At 60.3% G+C, this 26,458-nt stretch overlaps 2 protein-coding genes across 7 annotated transcripts; one reads left to right on the forward strand and one right to left on the reverse strand.

Annotated features, from left to right (window-relative positions):
• Nucleotides 1-6,251: 6,251 nt before the first annotated feature.
• On the forward strand, nucleotides 6,252-8,697 carry AVPR2 (arginine vasopressin receptor 2). Of its 2 annotated transcripts, none has more exons than XM_061178593.1 (4): nucleotides 6,252-6,336; nucleotides 6,782-6,833; nucleotides 7,218-8,102; nucleotides 8,294-8,697. In XM_061178593.1, exons 2-4 carry the CDS (start codon nucleotides 6,815-6,817, stop codon nucleotides 8,497-8,499), a joined length of 1,110 nt encoding a protein of 369 aa, XP_061034576.1. In that variant the 5' UTR covers nucleotides 6,252-6,336; nucleotides 6,782-6,814; the 3' UTR covers nucleotides 8,500-8,697. The 2 variants fall into 2 exon arrangements, with proteins under 2 accessions (XP_061034576.1, XP_061034577.1); XM_061178594.1 differs by having other exon boundaries at nucleotides 7,218-8,028; nucleotides 8,294-8,489.
• A 404-nt stretch (nucleotides 8,698-9,101) lies between these two features.
• Nucleotides 9,102-24,748, reverse strand: ARHGAP4 (Rho GTPase activating protein 4). 5 transcript variants are annotated; one of them, XM_061177872.1, is made up of 23 exons: nucleotides 24,633-24,698; nucleotides 23,499-23,739; nucleotides 20,588-20,795; nucleotides 20,339-20,497; nucleotides 20,041-20,103; nucleotides 19,631-19,795; nucleotides 18,915-19,043; nucleotides 18,616-18,837; nucleotides 14,751-14,852; nucleotides 14,409-14,600; nucleotides 14,239-14,323; nucleotides 13,935-13,962; nucleotides 13,617-13,719; nucleotides 12,912-12,972; nucleotides 12,732-12,809; nucleotides 12,502-12,636; nucleotides 12,296-12,401; nucleotides 11,938-12,171; nucleotides 11,765-11,838; nucleotides 11,488-11,671; nucleotides 11,183-11,275; nucleotides 10,864-10,978; nucleotides 9,102-9,656 (listed from the first exon to the last, which is right to left on the reverse strand). In XM_061177872.1, exons 2-23 carry the CDS (start codon nucleotides 23,540-23,542, stop codon nucleotides 9,423-9,425), a joined length of 2,814 nt encoding a protein of 937 aa, XP_061033855.1. In that variant the 5' UTR covers nucleotides 23,543-23,739; nucleotides 24,633-24,698; the 3' UTR covers nucleotides 9,102-9,422. The 5 variants fall into 5 exon arrangements, with proteins under 5 accessions (XP_061033855.1, XP_061033854.1, XP_061033856.1 ...); XM_061177871.1 differs by having other exon boundaries at nucleotides 23,499-23,970; nucleotides 24,633-24,648; XM_061177873.1 differs by having other exon boundaries at nucleotides 20,339-20,501; nucleotides 23,499-23,970; nucleotides 24,633-24,648.
• Nucleotides 24,749-26,458: the final 1,710 nt, after the last annotated feature.

Genomic DNA, 26,458 nt, shown 5'->3' on the forward strand with positions numbered 1-26,458 from the left:
AGTGCATTAGGCAAAGACTTTTTAGATAGGGCACAAAAAAACACAAACCATGAGAGAAAAAAATGGATAAAATTAGACTTTGTCAAAACTTAAAACATTTGCCACAGGGTGGGAGAAAATATTTGCAAAACCATTCTGTTTGAGGACCTGTATCTAAAATATAATCAAAATGAAAAAAAGAAAAAAACTCTTACAACTCAGTAATTGAGAAAACTTTAAAAAATTGCCCAAGATTGGACTAGATACTTCACCAAAGAATATAGACAACTGGCAAATAAGTATGTCATCAGTCAAAAGAAAATGCAAAATAAAACCCAAATAAAATACCACTAAAAAGGTTAAAATGAAAGGGGCTTTAAAAAAAAATGACAGATAAGAAAAAAAAAGAAGAAAAAAAATCAAAATTTCAAAAGGTCAAAGTACCATGTACAAATAAATGTCAAATGAGAAACCTAGTTAAATATTTGTAGTTTCAATGATCTGGAAAGAGTAAGTCTTTTTCTTTTGTAACCATTAGTATCTTCTGGGTAAAATGCATTTTTTAATTTTTAAAAATATAAATACTTCTTTACAAATAAGACAATAAGATCTGAGCTGTTTGTCTTTCATTTCTAAGAGTACTTTATAGTTCATTTCCTTAGGAGTTATTTAATCAGAAGCCTGCAATACGGTAAATCTTGTGATACAAGGAAACTGAATGGTATTTTCTGGATTCATTTTAATGTGTTCTTTGTACTTGTACAGAAAGCAAACTATTGATTCTCATATGAGATTGGTTTTATTACTAGCTTGTTTTCTCTCTCTTTTCTATTTTCCTTCCCCCCCTCCATCTCTTTCTTCCTTCTTGTTTCGTTTTAAATTTGTTTAAAAAATAGTAAAATGTATTATAAAAAAAAAAAAAAAAAAAAGACAGACTGATCATAGCAAGTGCCGGAGAAGATGCAGAGCAAATGGAACTGTGCTGCTGGGAAGGCAAACCAATCTGAGGAGTGTGGAAAACAACCCGCCGGTTTCTTACCACCTGAAACATATTTATCATAGGATGCCCACTAGAGAAGCTAAAGCACACAAAAGCTTGCACTCAAGGGTTCGGAGTCGCCTTATTCATGAGAGCCCCAAACTGGAAACAACCCACGTGTCCATCGGCTGGTAATGGAATAAACTGTCTGTGGGCCATCCAGACAACGGAATGCTGCTTAGCAAGAAAAGGGAACGAAGTCCTGATACAAACAACCAAAGAGATGAACTCAAAGTCATCCTGCTGAGTGAAACAAGCCAGGTACGAAATACTGCACACTCTACGATGCTATTTATATAAAATTTGAGGGAAGACAAATCTATAGTGAAAGGAAAATCATGGTTATCAGGCTCTAGGCGGGGGAAGGAGATTGCAAAGGGCCATGAGGGAACTTTCTGGAGTGATGCAAACGTTCTATATCATGATTACGGTGGTGCTTACACAACTGTGTGTGTCAAATCTCATGAAACAAGTTGTGAATTTTACTGTACGCTAATCATCCCTCAATAAAACAGATTTTACAAGTCATTCCTGGGGAATTCCCTGGTGGTCCAGTGGTTAGAACTCGGCGCTTTCACTGCCAAGGGCGCGGGTTCGATCACTGGTTGGGGAACTAAGATCCTGCAAACTGAGGCGTGGCCTAAATAAATAAATAAATAAACAAAAACAAAAGTCATTCAGGGGACTTCCCTGGTGCCGCAGTGGTTAAGAATCCGCCTGCCAATGCAGGGGACACGGGTTCAAGCCCTGGTCCAGGAAGATCCCACATGCCGTGGAGCAACTAAGCCCGCGAGCCACAACTACTGAAGCCTGCATGCCTAGAGCCCGTGCTCCGCAACAAGAAAACACCGCGATGAGAAGCCCGCGCACCGCAACGAAGAGTAGCCCCCGCTCGCCGCAACTAGAGAAAGCCCGCGTGCAGCAACAAAGACCCAGCGCAGCCAAAAATTAATTAATTAATTAATTTTTTAAAAAGTCATTCAGGACAAGGAGAGAAGTCACAGCCTGCAGGGCTCCTAATCCATCAAGTACCACTCTCGTGCCCCCCCCTCAGCATGCAAACAGGCCTTGTCCCATTTTAAAAATTACTGTTCACTTTAATTCAGACCTCAGGTGAGTCGCCACGCTGTCTTTGTCATCTTTGGTCCACTTGACTCCCAGTACACACTCGCGCGAAGGCACACACGCGTGTTTTGATTCAATGCATCCTTGCCCCCCTGGAGGCATCCTCTACGCCAGTGATCTCTCACCTCCCAGGCCTCGCCTCCTCGCCCTGCCATTTCATTTCACTCGCTGTGAGCTCACTCAGCCCTCCCTCTGCCACCGTCTGCAAAGCCCACCCCACAGGTGGGATGCCCGGTTAGGGCACCTCTCTCCATCCTTGTGTGCAAGGAAAGTTGCCTGCCACGTCGGTAAGCCCCACGCTGTGCACTCTGAGGGGATTCAGGCACAGATCAAAGGAATGATCTCAGTGAGCATCAGACTCTTGCCTCTTCCCACACCTAGAAAAGCGCTGGATTCAGTCACTTGAAATGTCTAGTTTTCTTTAACTGACAGTAATCTTCTGATGTTCTCACTACCCTGGCTCCCCCCTTACCTCTTCGGAGCTGTCCCTCAGAGCCCTCTGAGAGGTTGTCCCCCAGACTGGAATCCTCAGAAAGTCCAGCGAATAATACATAATCCTCAACTTTTCGGGAGTGCATTTTTTTTTTCTTTTTCTTTTTTTATATTTATTTTATTTATTTGGCTGCATTGCGTCTTAGTTGTGGCACGTGGGATCTTTGTTGCGGCACGCAGGCTCCAGAGCACGCGAGCTCAGTAGTTGTGGCGCACGGGCTTAGTTGCTCCACGGCATGTGGGATCTTCCCGGCCCAGAGCTCGAACCCGTGTCCCCTGCATTGGAAGGCGTATTCTTAACCACTGGACCACCGGGGAAGTCCCTCAGGTGTGCATTTTTTTCCAGTTGACACCAAGCATGGCCTTCCAGCGGCTTTGCTCGCGTCCTTCCTTCCTGTAGGGCACCTGTCTCCCCTCCCAACCTCGGGAACCTCTGCTCTCCTGGTTTTCTCCTGGCTTTTTCGTCACTCTTGCTTCGTGTCCCTGGCTGGCTCCTTTTTCTCTTTCATCCCTGAAATAGCCTTCAAGTCTCCCCTCCAAGGCCTGTGCCTTCCCCCTCCACCCCCCAGACACACACCCCTGGGGGGTAGGGCCGCTGCACTTGTTGAGCAAATGGTCCTGGTTCCTGAGAGCCAGTGACAGAGCAAGACAGACAGACCCAGGTCCCACAGTTCTGATCCGCTGCCCTGGCGCCTGGCACCTGGGATGGTCAGTGCCCCCACCCCCTCTGCTCAGACACTGGGCTGGGGGAGCTCGGGGCCCACTCCTCGGCCACCCGCAGAACCTTTCTGCAAATGCAATCCTACAGGGAGATGGTACTGGGCAGGGCAGAGGGGGCTGCGCCGGGGGAGGCGGGGGAGGGTGTCTGTTCAGTTCTGCCCGGGGCCTGAGGCACCTGAGGCTAACTGGCTACTCCACGGCCAAGTCCTCCTTGGTGGCTGGGGCTGGGGTGGCCTGGGGTCTCTCCACCTGATCAGCTCTTTGCCGCAGGCAGTGGGACTCGGCCCAGCCTCTCAGCCGGCACAGCGCCGGCAGGTGCACCAGGGGCTCCTGAGTCGGGCTGTCAGCCAGGTAGCCAGACTCTCCGGGCACACCGGCTGGCCTCAGGGGCTCTTCGTTCCTCCCAGAGGTCCCAGCACTTGTTTCCCTTTACATCCAGGCCTTGGTGTGGACACAAACCCCTCCCGTTCCTTCTTGGAGCCGAGAGAAAGCCACAGGGAAGGGCCTTCCCCCAGACTTTTCCCTGGACTCGACAGCAGGAAATAGGGCGCACAGGGAGCAGAGATGGCCCCGAGCCTTGCGCCAGCTCTCCGCCAGGATACAGGCCTGCATGACCTCGTTCGGGTCTGGGCAGAGAACCCCATAGGGAGGTGATGGCCCGTTTACCCCAGAAGGCTGGCACTGCTTCCAGAGCTGCCCGAGATGCAGTGAGTGAAAAAAGGCGCTTCCACACCTGCCGGCTTAAGTCTCTGCCCATCCTATCGCCGTGGCTCAACTTTCTTTTTTTTTTTTTTAATAAATTTATTTATTTATTTTTGGCTGTGTTGGGTCTTTGTTGCTGCTTGCAGGCTTCCTCTAGTTGCGGTCAGCCGGGGCTACTCTTTGTTGCGGTGCGCGGGCTTCTCATTGTGGCAGCTTCTCTTGTTGCAGAGCACGATCTCTAGGCATGCGGGCTCAGTAGTTGTGGCTCGTGGGCTCTAGAGCGCAGGCTCAGTAGTTGTGGCTCACGAGCTTAGTTGCTCCGCGGCATGTGGGATCTTCCCGGACAAGGGCTCGAACCCGTGTCCCCTGCATTGGCAGGCGGATTCTCAACCACTGCACCACCAGGGAAGCCCGTGTGGCTCAACTTTCAATCGTTGGATTCCCATTTTACAGAGGGGGAAGCTGAGTCACAGAGAGCTGGCCACAGCCTGTCCAAGGTCCCACAGCGGGGGAGTGGCCAAGTGGGGACATGCGCTCCTCTGCAGGCGCCTCAGTTCCCCGGGGCAGACGAGGGAGGTGTCATCTCACTGGCAAGGCTGGGAGGGTCTTGGGGACCAGGGCCCCGGGAGGCACACGGGGAGGGGGGGCACAAGGAAAGAAGTGCCCGGGAACTCCACTTGCTACCCTTTTCGCTGATCTGGATGGCAGCAGAAAAGCCCTTTCTACGCTCCTGGGTTAGTGACGGCCGTGTGGCTACAGGGAGAGAGTGAGGGCGCTCTGGTTCTCAGCAGGTGTGGCTGGCGTGTTCGGATGCGGGGTGTTGGTACTCTACAGCCGACTTCCAAATCGTTCAGCAAAAAGCATTACAAGTACGCATGCGTACTGTGGGGGTGTGGTGCGGAGCGTGCTGACGAGCAGTGTGTGTGTGTGTGTGTACTGCGCGCCGTGTGGGTGCTGGACGTGGGGCGCGTGTGGTGCAGTGTGTGTGCGTGTGCGCTGTGTGGGTGCGAGGTGTAGGGGGGCTGGGTGGACCCCCGCCCTGATGACCCCTACTGGCACCGCCAGACTCTGGCCGCAAAGAGGACACCTGGCCTGGGCTGTACTTGAGCCCCTGGTCTGTGAGAGGCTGCTTTGGTCCCTAGCCTCGCAGGTCAACAGAGAGGACGGACAAACAGGAAGGAAGGGCCAATCTCAGCCTGGAGCCGGGCTCTGGGCCGCATGCAGGCCACTGCCTTGGGCTGGGCTGGGCCGGCCTGGGCTGAGGGAGGCCAGGGCCGGTGGCAGGAGCCGGGGTGGGGGTGGGGAGGGCCTGGGATGGGGAAAAGGATGGGCTGGAGGGGAGAGGAGGGAGGGAGGGCACAGGAGAGCACGCGCGCGCGTATGTGTGTGTGTGTGTGTGTGTGTGTGTTTGCCCACGCGCGGCGTATGTGAGGGGAGGGGAGAGAGGGAGCTGGAATATGCGTGAGTGCAGAAGCTCTGAGCCCCCTTCTCCTAGGACAGGTGTGGGAGGAGGAAAAGCGTGGAGGTGTCCCTGGCTCCCACAGAGTCTGGGGAGGAAGCTGGATCTCTCGGGGGCACCTTCAGCCCCAGCTTGACCCCGCCCCCCTTCTTCCTGTCCCTCATCTCCTGCGGCCTAATTGAGGAGCGGGAGGGGCCTTCGCAGGCTGGGGAGAAGCCCTCCTTCTGCCTAGTGGGGACCTCGGGAGAGCCTCGCCCAGGCCCGGAGAGGGGCAGAAGGAATTGCCACCGTGACCTCAGGGGCTGCTGCCCCATGGGACCCGCCCTCTGAGCCCCCTGGCTTGGGAAAGGGGAGTCAAGCTTTGCCACGAGAAAGCTGTGTGATGCTGAGCCAGGCCCACCCATCTCTGGTCGCAGTTTCCCCACTTATAAAATAGACACGCTGAACTAAGTCATCTCCCAGAGCTCCGCAGCCCCACATGTTAATAAAGGGGGCCCTGCGGAGGTGGGGCAGGCGGGGGTGGTAGCGGATAGCTGGCTGCAGCTCGGCCAAGCTCTGGAGGGCTCGGGTCCCTCTCGGCGGGGAGATGGGAGTCCTGGGATGGCTGCGGCCAGGAAGCGAAGCAGAGGCGGCCAGGAGCCTACTTCCCCGTGCCAGAGGCGGGAGGCTCATGGGGGAGGGGGAGGAAGTCCCCTCCGGAGCAGGTCACTCCCAGAGGCCTGGTTGGGGCGGGGCAGGCGATGGAGCGCCGATCTGAGCTCCTGGGCCACCTTTGCGCCCGCTGCCGCCCAGCTGCCCAGGAGCCCGGGAGCCCGGCCAGGTAAGGGGCTACATGGGGGGATACCAGCCCTCCCACCGTGTCCCCAGCCCTCCGATGGCCACCTCTCTTGGCCTCTGTCAGGGCAGGGGGTTCTACCTGTCTGCCTCGCTTCTTGTGGGCTGCCTAGGTAGGTCATAGGCTTGGTTCGTCCATCTGTCTGACTGTCCCTCTCTCCAGCTTCCCCTGCCTAGTCCTGGGAGGAGTGTAGCAGGGCTCCAAGGTCGATGTCTGTTTCAGGGGCCAGACCTCACCAACCTTGATTAGGCTAAGAATGTACCCCCAGTGCCTGATCACTGGCACACACACACACGCACGCACGCACGCACGCACACACACACACGCCCACCCCACCACCCCGGCAGCTAAGGACCCCTATCCAGAGGCTCTGGGCAGCCGGGCTGGCCCCTCTGGTGGGAGGCTGAGCTCGCCACCCCATCTCCTCCAGGCGCTCAGGACTCCTGCTCGCCCCACCACGGTCATGGCGTCCACCACGTCGGGTAAGGCTCCAGCCACTGTCCCTACCCATCCCCCCACCCTTCCCTCCACTGGGATGTGCCAGGTGGGCCGGGGGGGTCCCTTTCAGAGACCTCCTTCACCCTCTTCTCCGGGCTGCTGGTGCGGGGAGGGGAGCGCATGGCCCTATGTGTTCACTTGGGCTGGGGCTGCCCTTCCCTCCCCACCACATGCGATTACGGGGGGGATGACCTGTGTTCTGCTGGAAGGCCAGGATCCAGGAAGTGGGAGGCTGGACGGAAGCAGAAGGCCCAGGTTGACGGCTGCCCAGGCCACCAGCTCTGCCTGACCGGCTGGAAGCTCCCTGGGCTCGGTTCCCCCGCAGAGCACGCTCCCTAACTCGGGCCTCTCCCCCCACCCCTGCCCAGCTGTGCCCCGGCCCCTCTCCCAACCTACGCCGCCCGGCAACGGCAGCGAGGAGGAGCCGCTGGACGCCCGGGACCCGCTGCTAGCCCAGGCGGAGCTGGCCCTGCTCTCCACAGTCTTCGTGGCTGTGGCCCTGAGCAACGGCTTGGTGCTGGGTGCCCTAGTGCGGCGGGGCCGGCGGGGCCGCTGGGCGCCCATGCACGTCTTCATTGGCCATTTGTGCCTGGCCGACCTGGCCGTGGCTCTGTTCCAAGTGCTGCCCCAGCTGGCCTGGGACGCCACCGACCGCTTCCGTGGGCCCGATGCCCTGTGCCGGGCTGTCAAGTACCTGCAGATGGTGGGCATGTATGCCTCCTCCTACATGATCCTGGCCATGACGCTGGACCGCCACCGCGCCATCTGCCGCCCCATGCTGGCACACCGCCATGGAGGCGGAGCTCGCTGGAACCGGCCGGTGCTGGTGGCCTGGGCCTTCTCGCTTCTCCTCAGCCTGCCCCAGCTCTTCATCTTCGCCCAGCGCGACGTGGGAGACGGCAGCGGTGTCCTCGACTGCTGGGCCCGCTTTGCCGAGCCCTGGGGCCTCCGCGCCTACGTCACCTGGATCGCCCTGATGGTGTTCGTGGCACCTGCCCTGGGCATTGCCGCCTGCCAGGTGCTCATCTTTCGGGAGATTCACGCCAGCCTGGTGCCGGGGCCGGCAGAGAGGGCCGGGGGGCGCCGCGGAGGGCGCCGGACGGGCAGTCCCAGCGAGGGAGCCCGCGTGTCGGCGGCCATGGCCAAGACCGTGAGGATGACGCTGGTGATCGTGATAGTGTACGTGCTGTGCTGGGCGCCCTTCTTCCTCGTGCAGCTGTGGGCAGCGTGGGACCCGGAGGCGCCTCGGGAAGGTGTGTGGCCGTGGCTCGAGCCGTGGGGGCCGCTCAGGCTTGGCTGCACACACACCTCGGCCCCTCCCCTCCCCAGCCACGGGCTCCCTAGCGGACGCGGGCTGCTGCGCACTGCTAGCCGCTGGGTGGCACGTGGGCCGCGGCCTGCCCGGGGCACCCTCACCCCCAGCCCAGGCCCCTGCACCTCACAGGGCCCCCCTTCGTGCTGCTCATGTTGCTGGCCAGCCTCAACAGCTGCACCAACCCCTGGATCTACGCTTCCTTCAGCCGCAGCGTCTCCTCTGAGCTGCGAAGCCTGCTCTGCTGCGCCCGGACGCGTGCCCCGCCCGGCCTGGGGCCCCACGAGGAGTCCTGTGCCACGGCCAGCTCCTTCCTGGCCAGGGACACCTCCTCCTGAGAAACGAGGGGCGCCTTCCTTCCAGAGGCTCCACGAAGCTCAGCCGTCTGCCTGGGGACGGGCTCCGCGATCGCGCGGGTGTCCGGCAGTCAGCTCCTTGGCGCCGAGTGTGGGGAGGGGCTGCGGCGGTGGGCTGCAGGGTCCGGGGCTGGCGCATGGCTTCCACCCCAACCAGCGCCTGCCCTGCCGGCTGATGGAGGTCCCGGCGGGGGGGGGGGGGGGTCCCAGGAGAAAGGAAAGGGGTGGGGCCGGGGGCCTTCCTTTCCCCGCCTCTCTAGTCCCCCTCTGCCCTCCCTTCTGACTCTCCCCGTCATAAAACTTCCAGCTCATTTTCCACCTGGCGAGTCTCCTTGGATCAGGGTAACGGTGGGCACGGGGGCAGCGCGGAAAGATTCTCAGAGCCCTCCCGCAACCACAGACACGTGAGCGGCTCTGGAACCCGCCACGCAGGCCTTCAAAGGCAGCCCTGTGCCAAGGAACCCCCTGCAGAAGCTGTTCCCAACCTGCCATCTTTGGGGTGCCGGGGGGCTGGCCCTGTACCCACCTGCCCAGCCCCACCGAGACAGAGAACTGGCTCGCGTCGGGAAGTCAATGCCCAGGACTTTATGAATGGCCACCAACACCAGGCTGGCACCCTCGGCTGAGCAAGGGCACCGAGCACCCGACAACCAGCGACAAGCCCTCACGGCCAGCCCAGGAGGGGCCTGCCCCCAGCCTCCCTCCTCGGCTGCCTCCCAGAGGGGCCTGAGCCAGGGCGGGGGAGGCAGGGGTGGGCTGGGGCGGCCTCGTCCTCCTCTCTGCAGACAGTCACGAGCAGGCACGCTGCACAGGACCAGGGAGAAGCAAAGGGCCTGGGGAGCCCGGCCGGTCTCGCCTGTGGCCGCCTGGGGCGGGGCGGGGCCTGCAGAGGAACCGGTAGCACCTCAGTGGGGCTTGAGGGGTGAGTCCAGGCCCTGGGGATGGGAGGCCAAGAGTGAGGCTGGGGCCCCAGGGCCACGGGAGAAGCCTTTGTTCTTGCCGAGGCGGCCGCAGGCCACGGGCTTTGGGCTGCGGGGCGCAGGGCCAGGGGAGACGGTGGACGCCAGCCCGAGGCCCTGACGGACGGCGGTCTTCCCCAAGAGCTCCTTAAACACAGAGTCCATGGTCTGCGCCACGGCCTGGCAGAGAGGAGAGAAAGGCAGGGCATCGGTGTGAGCGGCCCCCACCTGGCCAGGCAGTCCCCCGCCCCCAGGTCAGTGCTGCCAGCTGACCCAAGAGTGAGGCCCTCCTACCCTCCGCTGCCCAAACTCCTCCACCCCCTGAAACAAAGTCCTCGGCCACCACCTGTCCCCAGGCCCCTCCCCTCCATGGGCCCCGCAGCTGGTGCCCCTCCCTTGCCCGATTTCGCTCCTGCCACTTTTGGTGTGGCGGTCACCGTCTCCTCCGGGGACAGCAATCCTCAGCCCAGCCCTGAAATGGGAGCCCCTCTGGCTGGGCCGCGGGTCCCCCTCCTCTTCCCACTCGCTCCCTGGCTGAGATCACAGCCACCACCCCCTGGCTTCAGGGGCCACCAGCGTGCCCGGACCTCCAGGGCCAGTGGTCCCCTGCAGCCCAGGGAGGAGGGGCTGAAATGCCCCTGGAGAGAGAGACGTGCACATCCTAACCACCGCCCCCCCCCCCCCACCCCCGCACCCTGCACTGGGCTGGGACCGTGTGTGGAAATAGGGCCTTTGCAGATGTAAGTTCAGGATCTTGAGATGGGGAGACGATCCTGGGTTATCTGGCCAGACCCCAGATGTAGTGATAAGTGCTCACACGGTTCCCGGGGCTCAGCCCGGCGGTGCCCACTGGGAGCCCACAGTGGGGTGCGCTGGGCCCAGCGGACACAGCAGGGAGCCGGGTGTCCCCAGGCTGCACCCCTGGCCGGGGCTGCATCCGGCACCCGCTCTCTCCCCCTACAAGAACTACGACCCCGCCTGGCTCCCCAGTCAGCCACCTCCCTCAGCCTCTTTTCCATCTGCCCCTTCCATCCTCCCTGGCTCGCCAAGCACCTGCCATGTCACCACCTTTCACCTAGGCTGGCTCTAGATGCCAGCCTTGAAGCCTGTCCCACTCACCACGTCCCACTCAGGAACCGAACATGAAGCCCAAATGTGAGAGCCCCGGGTCCCCTTCCCTTCTACCCTGCCTCCAGGCCCGTCCCTCCCCACTGCACTCACACCCTTGCCGGCCTGCCCCTCCCTAGGCTGGGCTCCACCGGCTTGTCTGAGGTCAGGAAGGTCAGACTTGAACCTTGGGAGGGAAGAGTCCGGTTCATAAGGGGAAGCAGAGACCCACCCCCGAGAGGTGCCCCCCACTTGCCACATGGCCATTCCCAGCTCTCACCTTATCCACCTCCACATGTCGCTCCGGGGATGCTGGGACCAAGCAGCGCCGTCTGTGCCCAGAGGGGCCCCCGGGTGTGCCGAGAGGGGCCTCGGGTTGGGTGCACGGCTCTGGCCTGCAGGGCACAGACAGTGGGCCTGGCGGGGGCCCTGGGGAGCCCCTGCGCTGCCTGGCAGTGGCTTCTCCCAGCCCGGGGTGCGGCCAAGGGAAAGGGAACAGTGAGGCCGGTCCCTCTCCACGCGGCTGAGGTCTGACCCCACCCTCCTCCAGCCTGGGGTGGGAGGGCAGGGCCCCCGGAAGGGGTCTTCCCCTTGCTCACCTCTGGACAAGCTCCATGGCCGGGAGGGCCTCTGGGCTGCTCACCAGCTCCCCGGCGGCCGGCAATCCCTGGCCCACAGCAAGCTTCTCTGCCCTGGCGCCAGAAAGACAAGACTGCCTGTTAGAACGCTCATCCCGGGCTTGGGGTCTGGGGGCCAGAGGGCTCAGTGCTGGCCAGAAGCGGTCAGAAAGGCACACTCTGGGCCACCCCGGGCCTACGGAAGCTGGCACTCGGGGCGGGGGAAGGGCTGGAAGCCCGGGTGAAAGGAGAGCCTCCCAGGAAGGGCCCCAACTTCACTCACTCACCCCGCCGGCAACGTGATGTACTTATGGGGGATGAGTCCCCGGGCCCCGGCGTGCTCGCCCCGCCACCAGTCGCCTGAGGCCCGCTCGTGCAGCCGCAGCACGTCCCCCCGCTGGAAGGTCAGCTCCTGGGCCGTGCGGCCCGTGTAGGCAAAGCAGGCCACGGCCTCCACAACCCCCTCCGGGTCTAGGGAGAAGAGGGGACCCCAGTGTGGGGGAGGGGTGGAGTGGGCGTCCAGGGCGGGCACAGGGTGGGGGCCCTCCTTCCCGCCCCCCTCACCATCCTCCTGGGCCAGGCTCCCAGCCTCCGGCTCCGGCTCGTTCTCCCCCGCCGGGCCCTCCAGCTGGGCGTCCCTGCAGTCCAGAGCAGAGCGAGGTGGATGAGCGGACAAGGCATCTCCCGTCTGCTGGACCTCCCTCCCTCCCTCCCTCCCGGCAGCGCGAAGAGCCTACCCCAGGCAGCTGGCAGAAGGCGGCGCCATGCACTTCTCGTAGACAGGGCCGGGCAGCAGGGCCGGGGGCGGGAAGGCCCGCGAGGGCTGCATGATGAGCGTGCGCACCAGCTGGTTCACCCGGCCCTGCAAGGCCACCGGGTCCTGCCCGGCGGGCACGGGCAGCAGCGTCGGCCCGAAGCACACGGCCAGGTTGTAGGCATCCATCATGTTCTCATCGCTGTACTGGGCCAGGCTGGGGGTACACGTGGGTCACAGGCAGGGGGCTCTCGGCCCGGTGTCCCCTCACCCCCGCTAGCGGCTGGCTAGGGCCCCCCCTGACCGCCCTCGCCCCTCCCCCCGCCCCAGGAGGTACTCACTGGTTGAGGAAGGTGAAGAGGTAGCGCAGGACCACCAGCACCGGTCCGGGCAGCCGGGCCAGGAGGCTGCTCACGCGCTCCACCCACTCCGCCGCGGCCTCCGCTTCTGCGGCCGAGGCCGGCAGCCCAGAGAGAAGCCATGAGTGCAGCCGTGGAGGCCAGCGGGGAGGGGCCCCCCCAGGGCCCGCCTCAGACCCCCGCCTCACCCGCAGAAGCCAGCAGCTCTCTGAACAGCTCTGGGGGGAATATCGGGGGCTGCAGGCACCGGAAGTAGAGCTTCAACACGCCTGCCACCGAGTCCAGGTCATGGGCGGTGCAGCCCTCCACCAGGGGGTCCTCTCCTGAGGGCGACACGGTGGCGCAGGGGGCGAGAAGGCGGATTACACCGGCTCTTCCACCCACCCCCACCGTCACCCCCGGCCCCGCCGGTCCCCACCTCTCTCAAAAGCGTCACGGATCTCCGAGACCCGGGGCTGGGCGCCCGACACCCGGAAGATGCCCTCGTGCTGCAGGCCTGCGGGAGGACGGAGAGCCAGTGGGCGCCGAGTCTCCTCCCCACCCCTCCCCACAGGATGGGGCGCCAGGCCAGCGGCAGGAGGGCCCAGGTCTTACTCACCGTTGAGGTTAATGAAGCGGACGCAGCTCTCCACCACCAGGGGCACGGACTGGCCTGAGCTCTGGGGACAGGGACAGAGAGGGTGTTCCCGCCACTGTGGACACAGCACGTCCTGCCTCGTCACTCACTCGCTTTTATTCTCTCTTAATGCGTTATGCGGTCAGCAATAAGGCCTGCGAGATGCACGCCCAGGTGTCCGACATCCCTGGTGCTGTCTCGGGCCATGCCTTACGTTTTACCTGCTAACTGTTTATTGCTGGCATGTGGAAATGCCATCGAACTCCGTATGTCGACCTCGAATCAAGTAACGTCGTGAAACCCAAATTTGTTCACTTAAATAATCTGTTGATTCTTTTGAACCATGACATACAGAATCACATCCTGCAAATAACAGTGTTATTTTTTCTTTTCTGATCTTTCTTGCTTCCCTCACTTCCCTCTCTAGTACCCCCGAAGTGGGGCCCGCGGACACCCTTGCTTCTGTTAACTCAACTCCTCAGCCCTAAAATCGCTGCCACCCGAGGCTTTCCGTTACTAGTTAGGGACAGGCCCTTTGATCGGTGCAGGCCCGACAAAGGCCCACCCAGGAGGAGACCAGTGGCCGGGGCGGAGGATACTGGGCTCACAGGCGGCCCCCGGGGCTGGAGGGAGAGCAGGAGCGGGGAGGGGCCCGCACTCGGTGGGCGGGTGAAGCAAAGCAAGTACCTGGATAAACTTCTCCATGTCTCCCCCAAAGAGCTTCTGGTTATACTGGGAGCTGGGGCGGGGAAGGCGGCTCTTCTGGAGTTTTCTCTGTGTGTACTGGGTCCTGTCGTGAACAGGAGCTGGCTCTGAGGGGAGTGGGCGTGGAGACTAGGCTGCCCCGACACCCTGGCCCAGCCAAACAGCATGCTGGAGCTCGCGAGTTATTCCAGAACCCACTGGGCAACGTGGGAAACAGGCCACCGAAGAGCGAGCAACAGAGAGGGGAGATGGGGACCTCACAGCTCCTCGGGACAAGCTGGTCCCTCACGAAGGACTCACCAAGACACCTCCCGCTCCTCCTTGTCACCTGGGGAGGAGAAAACGGTGCTGTGTCTCTCGGGCCCGGAGGCTCCTCAACACACGGCAGAGGGGGAGGGCAGCCTGAAGGCCGAGGGCAGTCACAGGACAAAAGGCGGGATAGGGGCCGGGATCCTCGCTGGCTTATTCCCTGTGTGCCAAGCACCCTGTCTGGGTGGAGAGGACGTGGGCCGGGTCGAGGACCCAGGAGGAGAGCCAAGCTGCGGCCGCTCCCGGCCCTGGGGGTGGCGAGGCAGGGGCTCAGGGGGCCAGGAGCAGGGCCCACCTCGCTGAATGGCCTCCTGCAGCTTCTCATGCTTGGCCTGCAGCTTGGTGAGGATGCTCCGTCCACTCAGGTACTCCTGGAGTTTCTATGAAGCCCCAGGGAGAGTCCAAGGCTTTAGTCCTAGCTCTGGGCCTCCCCGGCCCCCCGCCCTCCTGGCCCCGCCTCCCCACCGTGACGTAGAAGGTCTCGGTCTCCTGCTGCTGCCCCCGCCTCCGGCCGGCCTGCCGAACCCCTGGGTCCGAGCTGGTGGATTTGAGGGACTCGGTGGAGGGGCTGGCCTGGAAGGAGTCGAGCATGTCCCCATCTTCCGACGCCACCACCTCCAGCAGGGCCTGCAGGGTGGCCTTCAGCGTCTTGTTCACCTGGGGAGGGGACAGCACCAGGACAGGGGGAAGTGGGAGACAGGTGAGGGACGGGGAGTCCAAGTCGGAAGGAAGGGGGAGGGCAGGCCATGGCCACCCGGCTCCCTGTCTCCAGGTCCTTGTCCCTACCCAGGGCCAGGTCACCCATACCTCCTCTGTCTCGATGGTTTGTCGGTCCAGGCGGCTCTGGATATTCTGGGCTCTGGGCAGAATCTCGTCCCGCAGCTCCATCTCAACCCGGATCTCAGCCACCTGCAGAGGGCAGCATCCAGGGGGCTGAGGGCCACGCCTGAGACGCAGGGTGGGGCTGGGCAGCAGGCACCGAGGTCTCTGGGGCCCATTTTCGCTGCCTTGGTGGCCGATGCACAGGATCACCAGCCTTGACGCTGCGTACAGCCAGATCTGAAGCATGGCAAGGACACCTTCCCAAGGGAAAGGCGCACACCCTCACGCATAGAGACTTGTGCATGGACGTCCCCGGCAGCGCTACTCCTGACAGCTCAAAGGAAGAAGCAACCCAAGTGTCCAGCAGCTGACGAAAGGACAAGCAAAGTGTGGTCTCTCCATACAATGGAATGTTATTCAGCCATAAAAAGGGAGGAAATTCTCATACATGCTTCAACATAGGTGAACCCTGAGGACATTATCCTCAGTGCAATAAGCCTTTTGTCACAAAAGAACCAATAGGATATGATTCTACTTGTATGAGGTGCCTGGAGTAGCCAGATTCCTAGAGACAGAAAGTAGATGCTGGGGGCCATGGGCTGGGGGAGGGCGAGGGGGAGTTAGTGTCTAATGAGGACAGAGTTTCCACTGGGGAAGATGAAAAAGTTCTGGGGGATGGACGGTGGTGATGCTTGCACCACAATGTGAAGGTGTTTCATGCCACTGAACTGTGCACTTAAAACGGACAAAATGGTAAATCTTATGCATATTTTACCACGATTATAAAATTTCTATCCAGGCCCTAGAAAACACTGACATTAGAAGACCCACCCCCTCAAGCCCACAAAATGGGCAGAAAACTAGAAATTGACTCCGTGGAAAGGGTAAATCAGAGGGATTCTGGACTCAGGGACACTAGTCACTGCTGAGGAAGGGGACAAAAGTCCCTACTGATGACAGAGAACACAGCAGCCGCCGCCATCTGGGGCTGGCCAGGAGCTCAGAGCTGTGCCTCAGTGTGGGCCTGCTGGACATAAGGAATGTCACAGAGCATCAGCATCAGACAAAGCCACTGTGGCCATGACGGCTGAAGATAAAAACGAGATCAAGTCATCAGCGCGTCTGACCACAGATCAAAGCAAGAACTTTGGCCAAGCCACAAAAATGAGCAAACCTCCCTGTGTCCCAGCTAGTGTGAGGGACGGTTCCTTCCTCACTGATGACGGCTCTAGCCTCCCTTTACCCACCCCTGCCCCGTCTTCTCAATAAGATTTATTAAGACACCCTGTCAGAGTTACCCCTGTTTCCTGACAGCATCCAAGCCAGAGCCAAGCCCCTCCCCCAAGTCCCCTAACCCTTGCCCAAGTCCTCTGAGTCCTTTCTAGCACCCTCTTACCGAGACACCCCCAGTTCCCCGTGATGTGGGTGTCCCTCGCAGCAATGATCTGAGTCCCTGCCCAGCCACCCTGTGGGGAAACCCACTGCTGACAAGCTCTGTTCACACACATCAAATACGTAATGCACCTCTCTTCAGTGCCTCCTCTGAAATATGAATTGACAGCCAAGAACTGGCAGCCATTTGAGGGAGAGCTCTAAAGTGGAAGACATAGATCAAAGCAAGAAAACAGAAAATGCAGGGAACCGGGGGAAATGTTGAGAAAAAGAATGAACATTTCAGAAAGATTTGAGAAGATATTGTATCCGTGAAACAAGAAGAAAGGGCTATTTTAAATAGGAATTTGGAAAACAAACCAAAACTCTTAAAAACAAAAAAATATGAAAGTAAATTAAAAAAAAAAATTCAACAAGGGGCGGGAAGAAATAGTCGAAAAAATATCTGAGAAAGCAGAATTAAAAGGTATAGTGATGAGAAATAGGAAAGATGAAAGATAAGGAAATTAGGGCTTCCCTGGTGGCGCAGTGGTTGAGAATCTGCCTGCCAATGCAGGGGACACGGGTCCGAGCCCTGGTCCGGGAAGATCCCACATGCCACGGAGCAACTAAGCCCGTGCACCACAACTACTGAGCCTGCGCTCTAGAGCCCGTGAGCCACAACTATTGAGCCCGTGTGCCGCAACTACTGAAGCCTGCACGCCTAGAGCCCGTGCTCCGCGGCAAGAAAAGCCACCGCAATGAGAAGCCCGCGCACCGCAACAAAGAGTAGCCCCCGCTCTCCACAACTAGAGAAAGCCCGCGTGCAGCAACGAAGACCCAACACAGCCAAAAATAAATAAATAAATTTATTTAAAAAAAAAAAAAAAAGGATAAGGAACCTAGACTGTCAACCCATGATGTTCAACATCAAATTACAAGAATTCGTGAAAGCAAGAGAAAAGAAAATTAAGGGAAGGAAATTACCAAAGGAATATATGAGCTCAAAACCTTAAGACACAAGTTTCCATACTGACAAGGCCCACTGGTTGCCCAGCACCATGAAGGAAAAAGGATCCCCAAGGCATATCATCATACAATTTTACACGAGGGAAAGAAACTATACTAAAAGCTTCAGAGAGACAAATTACAGGTCACGTGCAACAGTCCAGAAATCAGAATGGCGTTGGACTTCTCACCTACGATAGTGAAAGCTTGAAGTGACACCTTTAACGTTCCAAAAGGAAAATGATTTTCAACCTTGAATTCTATACCCAGCTACACTACCAATCAATTTCAAGGATAGAATACAGACATTTTTTCAGACATTCGAAGTCAGGAAAGTATGGGGGAAGATGTCCACACAAACAAGGGTAATAAACCAAGAAAGAGGAAGACACAGGATCTGGGACACAGACGGCCCAACGCAGGAGAGAATGGCAGGAATGCTCAGGACGATGGGGAAGGGAGGTCCTGGACTCCACAGGCCTACAAGCCGGGACGGGACGGCTCCAGGGCAGGGCTCTGAAGAGATGGCCTGGTGTGAGGGAAAACACGGAGAGGACTAGCGCTGGGAGATGGTGATGTGGGGAGGAGCCCTAATCATCCACGGAAGGAGGCCGCAGGGCCTCTGGAAAGCTGAAAAGCACTAGCAGCACCTGCCGCGTGGCTTGCAGCAGAGGCAGCAGCTAGAAGACTGGGAAGGGGCTGTGTCTGGGGAGTGGGAATCAGGAACAGAACGGGTGAGTCAGAGAAGGGCTGTGTGCCATTGGACGCCTTGAGTAACGTTTCACTTTTTCAGATACGACTTTGGTCAAAATGCAAATTAAATAAGTAAAAGCTCAGCGTAACCCCAGTCCATGCACAGCGTTCATGAGGATAAACTGGTAAACAAAAGAATAGCTCGGAGGTGCATTAAAAAAATGCCTGGTGGGGACTTCCCTGGCGGTCCAGTGGTTAGGGCTCTGAGCTTCCACTGCAGGAGGCACAGGTTCGATCCCTGGTCGGGGAACTCAGATCCCACAAGCCGTGCGGTGCGGCCCAAAAGAAAAAAAAAAAAAAAGATGCCTAGTTACATGTTACTGTTTGTATGGTTTCTTTCCCCGCAAGTTTGCATTAGGAAATGTCTAAGGTACACAGAACCTTGGAAAGAAAAGTATACGGACAGCTATATACCACCCACCAGCTGGCCTCAAAACCAGTGGCATCCTGGCTCTGTTTGCCCTTGCGGGGGGTGTGCGTTCTTTGGCTGAACCGCAGAAGTGAGCTGCAGAGGTCTGCTGGCTTCAAACGCAAGTCCGGAAACCTTCAGAGCCTCATTTGCCTTGAGGCCACTGAAGGAGGGTCTGAGAAATAAGCTGCATTCAGGAGTTTCGACTCCTTAGCAAATGGAAGGTAATTCATTCCACTTACCTACCATCACAATGAAGACCAGAAAACACAAAGCCGTTTGCCTGAAGGGGCGGGCAGAGACCCTCACCTCATCCCCCTCATGGGGCTGGTAGTCGAAACGCAGCGGGGGACAGAAGGCGGCTGCGTGCACCTCCAGCACCTTGGCCTTGTCCCCTGGAGGGTCTAGGGCTTCCACCACCTCCTCCAGGCTGCCCAGGCCCTGCATCTGGGAGGCTTGGGTGCGGCTCTCGGCGGCCGTGTAGCTCCGGAGCACCTGCCCCAGGGCCAGGTGGAATCCCGTGTCACAGCACTGGGGGACAAGCGAGGACACGGCTCGGGCGGGCTCGGCGCACTGGCGCCCGGCCCCGCCTGCCCCCCAGCACTCACGTCCATGAGGTCCAGGACGTCACGCAGGTAGTAGTTGTTGACAGCAGCGTTGACGCTGGCCAGGCTGAGCAGGTACTCGTTGCGCGCCTTTGTGCACTTAAGTTTGTGCTCCAAGAACTTGGCGTGACGCTGCTCAGGACCACACAAGCCCCAGGGTCACCCACGCGGCCCCAGCTCCGCCTCCCATGTAACCCTCACCCGCGACACACGCTCTCTCCCCTCCCTTCCCCACGCGGACAGCTACACCCGCCGTCCCACCAGGTCCCTCAAACAACTTGGCCCCGAAGTCATGTCGTCCTTCCTCCACGACCCTGCCAGCCTCAGCGTCCCCATCCTTTCTTCAGGGACCGCCTCAAACACTCCTCCTCCCCTCCTGTCACTCAGTCACCCATTCGACGTGTCCGCTCGCTTGTCTGCAATCTCACAGCACTGCGTGAGGCAAGGACGGGCGGGTGGAAGGGCCTCCAGGCTTCGGGGCACCAGATCTCTCTTTGCCCAGCGGGGCTTGGTGGGGGAGACCAGCTAGGAGCATGAGGGGTGTCCCGGGCCTAGTGACTCTTCTCCTGCCCCCTCTGTCTACCACCCCAGCTTGGGGAGCCCTCCAGAGCCAGCCCCGCCTTCCTGCTCCACACCACCTCCCTGCAGGGCCGGGACTCGGAAGGACAAAGACCAGGAGCCAGAGCCTCTGGACACAGACGGCTGCCCCCCAGGCCCACCTTCTCCACCAGCCGCCCTCCCTTCTTGAGGGAGCCCTTGCGGAGGGGCCCTGCCTCGGTGCCGGCACTTCGGCATGCCCGCTTCTCCTCCTGCCGCTCGGCTTCCCGGAGCTTGGCCTCGGCATTCATGCTCTCCATGTGGTACACCTGGTATGTCTTCTTGGCCTGCAAGGAGGCCCAAGGCCAGGCAGCCCTGCTCAAGGCCACGGCCGCAGCCAGCCCTCCCCCTCCCCCTCCCAGCCCGTCCGGGACTCGGACCTGAGCACTCTGCCCAACCACCCAGCGGCCAGAGCAGGGAGAGAGGGCCGAGCTTGCGGTCCTCGAAACCCAGGTCTCTCCTTGAGCCTGGCTCGGGGAGATGTGAGGTGATGGCCTCCCTCCGATTCGGGCAGGCCCCGCGGCGCTCTTACCGTCTGAAGCTCTGACACCACCTCCAGGAGCTCCTCCTGCAGCCGTTGCTCCAGATCCTTACTCTGGGGAGGAGGGGAGTTGAGCACAGCCCCGCCCCAGTGCACCACCCACCTCCATCCTGCAGCGGCGGCCAGCCCTCAGCTCGGCACTCAAGGCTCCCACCGGCTCCCCTCTGCCCGACGCCCCCCGGCCTCCTGGGCCCTCCCAGCCGTGACACCTCTGCATCGGGCACCCACGGGCTGCCCTCGCTAGATCCTGAGGCCATCCAGCATCCCGTGCCCAGGGCAGGGGCCTTGCCTTCTTGACTATGCGCCCAACATCCTCCGCGATGTGACTCAGGCGCTGGGCCAGGGGCCCACCCAGCACGTCGCTGAGGGCCGCGCTCTCGCGGCTCTGCTGCCGCGTCTGCTGCAGCAACACGGCCCAGCAGTGTAAGGGCGACAGGAGGGACGGCTCCTTCCTGGGGGAGACGGGCACTCAGACCGACGGGGAGCGGGGCCTCAGGCCCTGCCGCAGTCGTCCCACCGGCCGGTCCCCAGGACCCACCGGAAGCTCTGGTGCTCCCGGCTGCCGCCCCCCAGGCGGCCTGCGCGGCCGGAGAAGCGCTCGACGAGCTTGTCCAGGCCCCGCGAGTACTCCAGCTCCAGCTCGGCGCGGCGCCGCATGAACTCGGCCAGCTCCTGCAGCAGCTCCCGCCGCAGCTCGCCCTGCAGCTCCAGGCAGCGCAGCTGCTCGCCCAGCTGCCAGCGCATCTCTGTAGGGGCGGGGGGTGGGGGGGGGACGACGCGGCTCAGGCTGGGGCAGTGGACCCGCCGCCGCCCGCCGAGTGGAGTGAGCGCTGGGCCCCCTGGGAGGTCTGCCGTCCAGCCGGCTCGGGGCGGGCCTGAGGAAGGGGACCTCTGAGCTGAGGCTGAAGGGAACCAGCCGGGAAGGAAGAACGGAAAGGCCCTTCCAGGGAGAGGGCAGAGCCCTGCAAAGGGCCAGGGGCGAGAGGGAGTGTGGAGGGTCCCGGTTCCCCTGCCACTTCCTGACCTTTGGGTGCCCAGGACCCCAGACAGGGTGGCCGCCCCCGCAAACACAGAGACACACGGGGCTGCGCAGGCGCGGGGTGGCCACGGCGCTCTGCCAAACCTGCAGTGAACTTGCGGCCTCGCTGGCTGGAAACGCTGCCCTCAGCCCCAGGGAGAAAGGGCAGCCCCAGCGGGAGGGCCAAACCAGCTGGAGGAGGCTGACCAGTGACGGGACTGAGGCAACTGGTCTGTTCTCTGTTCCCAGTACCGACTCCTAACTACCCACCTCCCGGCAGAGAGAGCCACACCCCGCTCCCCACGCTGCTGGCTTCTGACACCTTATCGCTGACTTGATTTGGCAGCTTTCCCCACACAGACCTAAAGCGAAGAACCGCCTGAATGAGGAGCTTAGGCAACCCACTGGCGAGCCCTGGGCATCCCGGGGACATAACGCACTGTCTCGGCTTCTGACAAGCGGGTCACCACTTACTAATCGCTGTCCAAAAAAGGGACGTTAAGTGACTCCTTCATTCAGCATAATGTTGATTATGCACCCAGTCAGTCTAGACATGGGGACAGACAGCAGGGAAACAGGCACGCGCTAGAACGTGTCGGAACAGGTGGCACTGAGAAGACAGCACGGAGCGCGAGGGGGGGACGGGAGGCGCTCTTTGAGAGGAGGGTGGTCAGGAACAAGCGACACTGGGACAGAGAGCCGAAGGAAGCAACGGAGGGGCCGTGGAGCCAGCGTGGCTGGAGAGAGCTGCGCAGGCGAGGGGAGGGGGGAGATGGCCAAGGCCCGTGGTTGGGGAGGACCCCCCGCTGGACGCCGAGGGAGAGGGGAGCCACAGCAGCGGAGCCATGGGGGTCCGGCTTCGCACCCAGGGCCCCTCGGGCTGCCGTGGGGAGCCAGGGCAGAGGTCAGGTGACGGAGGAAACGTGCCCAGCCCAGGTGGCAGCTACTGCACCAGTCCAGGCAAAAGACAGTCAGGGGCTTGGACCAGGCAGCCAGCCTGGGAGGAGGTGGGAAGTGGCAGGACCCAGGGTGGCTGTCGGAAAGAACTCTGTGGTGAACAGCTCGGTACTGGTACCATGTGGATTTCTGTCCCGCCAGTGACGTCCCACGGGCTGTGGGGGCATGTGGCAGCCTCCATGGGTCCTGCCTGTTCAGCATCCCCATCTCCTCCTCTGATTTCCCTTTGGAGAATGTCCCCTTCCTACTCTCAGCCCCCGGGTCCCTCTCCCTGACTCCAGGTGCCCCAGATGTGGCTCTTGCATAACCCATCCCTCGGCCCCTCCACCCTCCTCCACCGCTGGGACTAGCTCAGTGACAGGCCCAGAGGCCACCATCCCCTCCCCGCGCTTGCACCGCAGCGACTGAACGAGAGCGCTCTCTTTCCGCCGAGGGGTCAAGCTGGGTAAATGGAAGCCTGGGCGAGGACTGCTTCCTGAAGGTGAAACCAATGCAGAGTCTCCTTACACCATCCGAGGCCAAGCCACTTGATATCAGGAGAGTCTTCATTAAATCAGGGTAACAGTTTGGGGATAAAAGTAAATTTCATTTCATTCCAAGAAAGATCTGAGATGTCCCGGCTTGCCTCACTGTCCTCTGGCGTCTGCCCCTTCCTCGTGGAGCAACAGTTCCCTGGGGACCTGTTACAAGTGAACAGTGCTCAACGGGCCAGCACACCAAACTGTTTCGTTTCTTCTGTTCGGTGCAGCCAAGCCTTGGCTGGGATTCGGACCTGGTGTCAGGCAGACGGTGAGTCGGCAGGGTCTGAGCACGGTGAGCCGATGCCTACCTAGCTCCCCAGGCTCCCCAGGCTCTCAGATCTCAGCTGGGATGCGCTCATCAGGGAACCCTTCCCAACCTCCCCCCAGACTAGGTCTGGCCCTCTTCCTGTCCCCTTTCTTGACATCCGCGCTCTCCCTTTATAGTGGTTTTCATCATAATTGAAATTAGTTGTGTGATAGGTTGTTTACTATATGTCTCCCCCACTAGACCTGTGAGCCATATGACAGCAGGGATTGCTTCTCCTGTGCTCAGCACTGTATGTTCAGGGCCTGGCACAGAACAGATGCATACAAAACATCTATCAAAAGGAAGGATGGAATCCACGTATGCTTGAATTGCAGAGCCAGGACTGGGCCTCAACAACACTTCCTGTGAGCGAGGCATTCGGTCTCACTTCTGCTGACAAGCAAAGCAGAAAAGATGGCCTCCCAAACCACGATTATGCTGACCTTTCAGAATTTCGGGTGTCAAGACAGTGATCCTGTTTTTCTAGCATAGTAGGAAGTTTCTTTGGGCAGGAGGGGTGGGGGCACGGGGCGGGGGGGACGGGGAACAGAAGCTAAAATCATTAGAGACCCAGAGCAGGCAAGGAACATCTTAAAGACAGCCTTGCTCGAAACCCCAATTTTTTTTTCAGTGTGAATGAACTGACCCATGTTGGCTGACTGAAGAGTTTCCAAAGTCCTTCAGCCTCATGACATTTGGGGGACGCGGCTGCGGATCAGTCTCTCCATCCGAGGAATGTTGCAGGCGAGGCTTGGAGAGCTGGCTGGCCCTGCACGGTCACCTCAAGCTGGCTCTGGGCAGCAGGCCACCCTTCCCAGACGGGGAGGACTCGAGCATACTTTGGTGTAAATTGCTTGTATTGGATAATTACGTTGGAATCTCCATCTCTGGATTGGAAGGACATTCGAGGTTCATTTCATTACACCTCCTAGGACCTATAGGAGTGGCCATGAGCAAGTCACTGCTCCTCTCTTGAGTTTTGGTTTCCTTCATCGGTAAAATTGAGCTATTGAGAGCGATATACGGGGTCGCACATCTGAAGACACCAGAAAATTTTACAGCCTCAAACTGCTGGCACTTGGACGCTGCCTTCTTCCCTTTGCAAGAGTTACCACGCCCTGAATAAGACCCACAAAAGCTGTCGGCTAAGAGTTTGCAAAGCTGATTTGCATATGATTTGCACAGAGTGTTTATCAGAACCCAAAGAGGTCTACTCTTGCAGAGGGCGCAAGATCCCTCAGGCCAAGATTCACTGTGCCAGTTTGACCCAGAGGCAGTGGCCTTCAACTCTGAGCCACCTCAGTGCCCAAGGGAGGGGACGGGGACTGGGTTGCAGGGACTGGAGTGGTTTTAGGGTAAAGCCATCGCTTGATCCATCCACCGAAGCTCTCGGACCCCCCTATCCAGGCCCCGTCAGCAAAGTCAAAGTGCTCCATTTCACTGTGGCTAGAATGCCACTTTTGGGGGGGCACTCGGTGCCCCCCTTCCCTCCTCGGAGTCCTTAGGTGAGGTGCAGGGAGAACCCAGGACAGAGCTACCGGAGGGAGGGAGGGAGGGAGGGAGGGAGGGAGAGTGGAAGGAAGGGGGAACAGCGGCGGTTGAGGCCAAAGGGGCGTGGAGAGGCGGGCAGGGGGCGCGGGTTCCCTCCCTCAGCCCCCTCCGGAGGTCACTGGGGAAGGGCAGCGGGCCCTGGGCCAGCGGCCAGGACTTTTCGGGCTCCCCCACGACCTTCGGGGGTCTCCGTAGGGAACTGGGCCGGGAGCGCCCAGCGCCCTCTCACCTTTGACTTGCGCCTCATGGTCCGCCTGCGGCCCTCGCTCCCGGCGCAGCTTCCCGTGCGTGGCCATGGCCGCCGGGCGGCCGCGCCGTCGAGCTCCGCTGCTCCCACGCGGCCGCGAGCCGGCCGGGCGCTGGGACCGGGGGCCCGCAGCCAGCACCCTGCGCCGGCCCCGCCCCGCCCCGCCCCGCCCCGCCCCCAGCGCGGCTACCGGGGCGGGGCGGGGCGGGGGCGGCCCGGCACTGCTCTCGAGGGTCTGGGGTCAGGGGGTGGGGGTGGGGGTGGGGGTGGGGGTGGGGGTGGGGGTGGGTGGGGGATGGGGGGGAGGGGGGTGGGGAATAGGAGGGGAGGGGGTGGGGGATGGGGGTGGGGGATAGGGGAGGGGTGGGGGATGGGGGAGGGGTTGGGATGGGGGGAGGGGGTGTGGGGGTGCCCCCTGGGGCTGGGCCTTGCCGTCGCCTCGCCCCAGGCACTGGGCATGCACCCGGGCAGCCTTGTGCCCAAGGTTCGGCTGCCAGGGCCGGTGTGGGAGCCCCAAGGTGCCCGGCAAGCTGGCATCCTCTGGCTGCTATTCCCCCCCAGCCTCCAGAAGGCTGTCTGGTCACCACTGCCAGACTGCACAATCTGGCCGTTGGCCCTCAGTGCCAGTGCGCAGTGACACCATAGCTGCTCCAGACCCTGGGCTCCCTTGGGTCACCTGCCTCCCCCAGATCCCCAGGACATCAGATGGGGCCCACCCTTCGCAAGCACAAGGAGCCTGGAGAGCCAGGTGGGAAGGGAGGTCAGCACCGGAGAACAGAACGTGCCTTTGCTCCCTCCAGGCCCCCTCATGGGGAACGGGTGGGGGCGGAGGGCAGAGAGAAGGCTCGGGCTAAGGTTCCCCTTCTGCTCAGCCCTGCGGGGAGGAACAAGCCTTGTTGCCCCATAGGTGGTTACCACTTCCTGCTGCCGGAAGAGACTCTTCTGCCTCCTTTCCTGGCAGCTTGCACCTGCTGTCCTAGGCCTGGGGGGCTGGGGAGGGGCAGCCCTCTTCCTGCACCCTCAGAGCAAGGCCTTACTGAGCCTGGGGGCGTCTTGGGGCCTCTCTTAGACCGGAGTGCTGGAGTTTCCCTTCACCCCTCTCTACCAACTGGAAGTCACAGGCCAGGCCAACAGGTTTTTCTCCAGTATACTGAGAAGGCAGGATGCAGGTAGCAAGTGACCAGCCGGACTGGACAACTGTCTTCAGTTGGGTGGGAGGGAAATCCCTGGGGTATAGATGGTGGGGACGGGGGCGAAGGCAGTTAGGCTCTGGGCTCGTGCCCAGGGGAGGCGGGCCTGTAGGCGCTAGTGCAAGGGGTCCGGGCATGTGTGTGCGTGGATGTCCAAGTCAGGCTCTGTGCAAATGTGGGCACACGTGACCCGGACCTGCAGCTCTGGGAGGGAGGGGAGTCTGCGCAGGTACTTCCTGGCTTTCAACTGTGAGCATCTCGCTCGCCCAGAAGGGGAAAACATACGTCCTCGGCTCCCTGCCCCCCACCCCCAGTACCAAGGCCCTTCTCTCAGGTGCAGTGTGTGCGCGGGGCACCGGGGCTTTTCGGACTGGGAGCAGGCCGGACCCCAGCGGGAAGGCATGCCCCTCATCGGCTAAACCCAACACAACACACCTTGCCCCCTACCCTGTATCTGAGCCCTGACTGGTCGCCCGAAGTTCCTCCCCCATTCAACAGAGCCAGGCACAGGGCTCAAGCCCGCAGGAAACTGCGGCTGAACTGGTGTCGGCGCCTACGTTCAAATGCTCTCTTTCGTCCTTTTACTTTAGGACTCCAGAAATACTCACGTGAAGCCCC

Source organism: Eubalaena glacialis, chromosome X (genome assembly GCF_028564815.1).
Source record: "Eubalaena glacialis isolate mEubGla1 chromosome X, mEubGla1.1.hap2.+ XY, whole genome shotgun sequence".
Lineage (NCBI taxonomy): Eukaryota > Metazoa > Chordata > Mammalia > Artiodactyla > Balaenidae > Eubalaena > Eubalaena glacialis.

Coding starts and splice junctions, on each gene's coding strand:
- AVPR2 (XM_061178593.1), top strand. Junction 8,103..8,293: donor CCCGGAGGCGCCTCGGGAAG/GTGTGTGGCCGT, acceptor TGCACCTCACAG/GGCCCCCCTTCGTGCTGCTC.
- ARHGAP4 (XM_061177870.1), bottom strand. CDS start 24,699: ATGGCCACGCACGGGAAGCTGCGCCGGGAGCGAGGGCCGCAGGCGGAC. Junction 19,796..20,040: donor TGGTGTCAGAGCTTCAGACG/GTAAGAGCGCCG, acceptor GCCTCCTTGCAG/GCCAAGAAGACATACCAGGT. Junction 13,963..14,238: donor GCAGGAGGCCATTCAGCGAG/GTGGGCCCTGCT, acceptor TCTCCTCCCCAG/GTGACAAGGAGGAGCGGGAG.